General features: G+C 45.7%; 1 protein-coding gene across 5 annotated transcripts in view; it reads right to left on the reverse strand.

Moving 5' to 3' along the window:
* Nucleotides 1–3837, reverse strand: part of CLSTN1 (calsyntenin 1) — an 88364-nt gene that overhangs the window by 17561 nt on the left and 66966 nt on the right. For 3 of the 5 annotated variants that reach the window (XM_018570174.1, XM_018570175.1, XM_018570172.1), the window contains 2 exons: nt 3381–3543; nt 1275–1325 (listed from right to left, as the gene is read on the reverse strand). In XM_018570174.1, coding sequence (XP_018425676.1) covers nt 1275–1325; nt 3381–3543 — 214 coding nt within the window. The remainder of the gene's footprint in view (nt 1–1274; nt 1326–3380; nt 3544–3837) is intronic. The other 2 variants (XM_018570177.1, XM_018570176.1) reach the window with 1 other exon arrangement.

Here is a 3837-nt window from a genome sequence, read left to right on the forward strand (position 1 = left end):
ACTACAGACACGCTCTACCAGCTGGCAGCTCATTACACTCAGCCTAAAAGAAATGGGCCACAAGGAGAGGCATTTGACTGCAAACCCTCTTACTGTGCTTGCCCATTCGTGTAAAAGGGTTGATTCCTCTGATATAACTTTGTTATGTAGATGTGTTACCAATCATCAGGCAGGGAAGTTAAACCTGGAGAACCATTGAGGTCTCCTTTTGGAGGTCTCTGAGGACAGCAGAAGGGAAGGAAAAACGTGACATTTGCCAACTTGCTTGATTTGCCTTCATATATTAAAAGAGCTAAGGTGTTTTAAATGTTCTAGGACCACTAAACAAACAGAATTATTTGTGACCTGAATGTGAAAGTTCTGAAAACATTTAGGGCAGAAAAGACAACAGTTTTTGCACATTATCAGGTCATACTTAAAACAAACAAAGGTGGCATAGTGAGGAGCGACATTTCCAAAGTTGAATATGTGCCGATACATCCACTAGGGGGCAAAAGATACTTCACTTCTGCTATCCACCTACAAATGTGTATGACTGCCACACAAGCAATGGCCAGCAGAGGAACATTCGCTCCAACATCAGATATGACTCTGCTCCCTGGAACATTTCATCCAATGTTCTTATTCATAGTAGATCCTAAAATAAAGGCCACTGGGTGAGATGCATCAGATGTCACGTCTGACCTCATCTGGCACCAATTGTTGGGGTTCAGGCTTATGCGTCTGTTTGCATTTGATATCCAACTTGTAGTAGACTTGCAACGAATTGGATGAAGAAATCATGCCAACATCAGCTCTGCTCCAATGAGAAGTTGAGAAGATTTCTGCAAGGGCCCTCAAGAGGGAAGAAGACTTGATTAGGTAACGAGAACTGTCCCGCTTAACCCAAAATGAAACAAGTCTCGGGGAGTTCTGCAGTAGTTTATGATTCAACTATCCTTCCGTGACAGGTCCGAGCACGTTGTATTTTATATCTTGGAGGAAACATACGGGCCAGTGTATTATATGTGTGTTTAGAGATGCTGTGAGATAGATGAGCGCTATGTTAGTGTGTGTTTAGGTCACCTCAGAGTATTATGAGATGGAGATAAAGAGAAACAATGTAAACCTTCAATATGCCGACTTAAAAACAGAAGAGGGACAGGAGCAGAGCCCCGAATACAAGCTAAATAAAATAGGAAGTGAGTGTGGAGTTCATGCGAGGAGAGGATGGCATGAGATGTGTGTGTGATATATAGAAGGTACATAGAGGGATGGGGGGGGACTGCAGACACCTGCATCACTCTCAGTCATTGGGTCAGTGACATTTCCACTTCCTGAATACTCTGCAGAAAAGTAAGAGAGGGACAAACAAGGAAAGTGACCACAAGGTTAGGGACATTTGTAACAATGACAAAACATGTTATGACAACAAGCACACAAGCCGTGCGAGGGAGTGAAGGTCGGCCATGGGGCCGGCTCCACTCTACACAGTGACTGGCACATTCAAGGTACGGTGTACACTAGGACGATGACGGCTGTACACACGGCACACCCCAACCAAAACACAAGAGCGCCCAATGCACATCATTATGAGGAAGACTCGTGTACACTGCACGTCTGCTTGGAGATCAGCGAATCCCGCCTTCCTTCATAAGAGACAGATTTTATAAGGTCTATCTGCAAGCCAACATGGCTGAGAGCTGGGACACTCTACATGCTTTGTATGCAGGTTGAGTAAAACCTAACACAAGCCTAGCCACCATAATAGAGCATATGTTACATGTAAATCCAGAGGTTATCCTCAGAAAAGACCGCATGCTAAAATCATCAGTGGATACTAGGGATGCACCGATACTAGTATCGGTATGGGTGCCGATACCGAGTACTTGGGCAAGAACTTGCTCGCCCAAATGCTCCCATACTTATCTCCCATCAGAGGGAGATTTCCTCTGACCGGCAGTGCCGTGAGGGAACATGGAGCCGGCTTTCCGGCCAATCAGGAAGCCAGGCCACGGATAATGGCTCGCGGCCCAGCTTACTGATTGGCTGGGAAGCCGGCTTCATGCAGTATGGTTGGGATGCCGGCTTTCCGGCCAATCAGCATCAAGCCAGCCAAAACAGGCAGCTCAATGCTGATTTTCCCCAAAGCCGGCTCTATGCTGATTGCCTGATAAGCCGGTTTCCTGGCCAATCAGCATGGATCCAGCCAAACAGCATGGAGCCGGCTTCCCGGCCAATCAGGAAGACGGGCAGCAGGTAATGACCCACCTTGCGGCTTCCTGACTGGTCAGGCAGGAAGCTGGCTGCATGCTGATTTGCCTAGAAAGCCGGCATCCCAGCCAATCAAGAAACGGGGCAGCAGGTAATGACATGCTGCCCGGCTTCCTGATTGCCCGGGAAGGCGGCTCCATACCACCGGAAGTACCGGTGAGTACCAAAATATAGATATTGGTACTCAACACTGAAAAACCAGTATCGCTGCATCCCTAGTGGATACAAATATATTGGCAGCAGAAGTCATATGCAACACCATGCCTCAAATCTTCCTGTAGAACTTAGGCTTGGCCAGGGGCCATCTTGCTTTCCAAGTTCTACTATTGTTAACGGCTAGTCAGACTACAGAACCAATAAAGAGGCTTCAAAGGCAGGGACAATTTCATCTTCATCTGCTTCTATCTCTTGATGACTTAATGGCTTTGATTTGTGGTTTTAACTGAGGGCAAACCATGCTTACGTAGTCTCAGAACAATGAATTGGCCAGGGGTGTGACAGGGTCACTTAATGGCCTCATCCCATGAAGTATGCGTTGTCACTTTTAGTTATAAGCGTTGTCTGTCATGGGGCAACAAACAGACTCTGATAAACAAGATGGTCATGTTAATGCTTCAAAGCTGTTTGGACTGAACTAATATTGACAAGAGTCTGGCCTACCAGTCCATGCAGAATCAGGGACCTTAACGGTTAACTGCCATTTATGAGAACCCAGCTAATTAAAGGTCACATCCACTGGCACGGCACTGAAGGGATGAGTCCCCTGCTGCCGTCTCGCATATTTCGCAGACTCAGATTGTGAGATTTCCAAGCAGTGATTTATATCAGCACCATCTTCCACAACATCTGAACATGTCCGTCTTCCTCACAGCAAGACTCCAATTAAGTGTTCACTCTCCAATATCTACATTACCATCAGGGAAAAAAAGCTGCAGAGATCTCTGGACACTGCTCTAAGAACGGCATCTAAAATGGCCGCACCCAGAGAGAATGATAAAATACACTAACATTTTAAATACATTCACTTAGACGACGACAGACTCGGCAGAAATACATTTCTTTATCTCGTGTTCTATGCTTTCTAATGTTCATAGAATTCACAGGCCGGTGTATTGTTCAACATTTACCTTGCCAGCAGGCACCAACCACAAGCTGAGTATCCAGATGGGTAGGATGGAGGGGGTAGTCCTCGGTCATTGTGGTGGGGTCATAGGAAACCCCATCCACATACAATGTAACTGCGGGGAAGTCCACGGTCAGTACATAATGATGCCACTCCTTGTCACATGCCTGGGGAGGAACAAAACATGGGAGTGTTAGAAATGTTACCATCACAAATCTTTACTGACCTCTAATAAAAATCATCATAAAGGAAATCTGAACAAATGTAAGTCCTCTTTATAAATGCAAGCTCCTCCAGATTTCCTTGGATCCCCTACACAGGATCTCCAGCACAAACCACATTTATTGAATAGAAAAATGTGGGGAAGGATTAGAACCTCTGTCCAGGTTTTATAACCGAAGAGGGTTCCCTCACTTCTTTAAATTGACTGCAACTCTGGCTGATTGACCTACCTATACAAA

Source organism: Nanorana parkeri, unplaced genomic scaffold, assembly GCF_000935625.1.
Source record: "Nanorana parkeri isolate BGI_ZX_2015 unplaced genomic scaffold, ASM93562v1 scaffold1469, whole genome shotgun sequence".
Lineage (NCBI taxonomy): Eukaryota > Metazoa > Chordata > Amphibia > Anura > Dicroglossidae > Nanorana > Nanorana parkeri.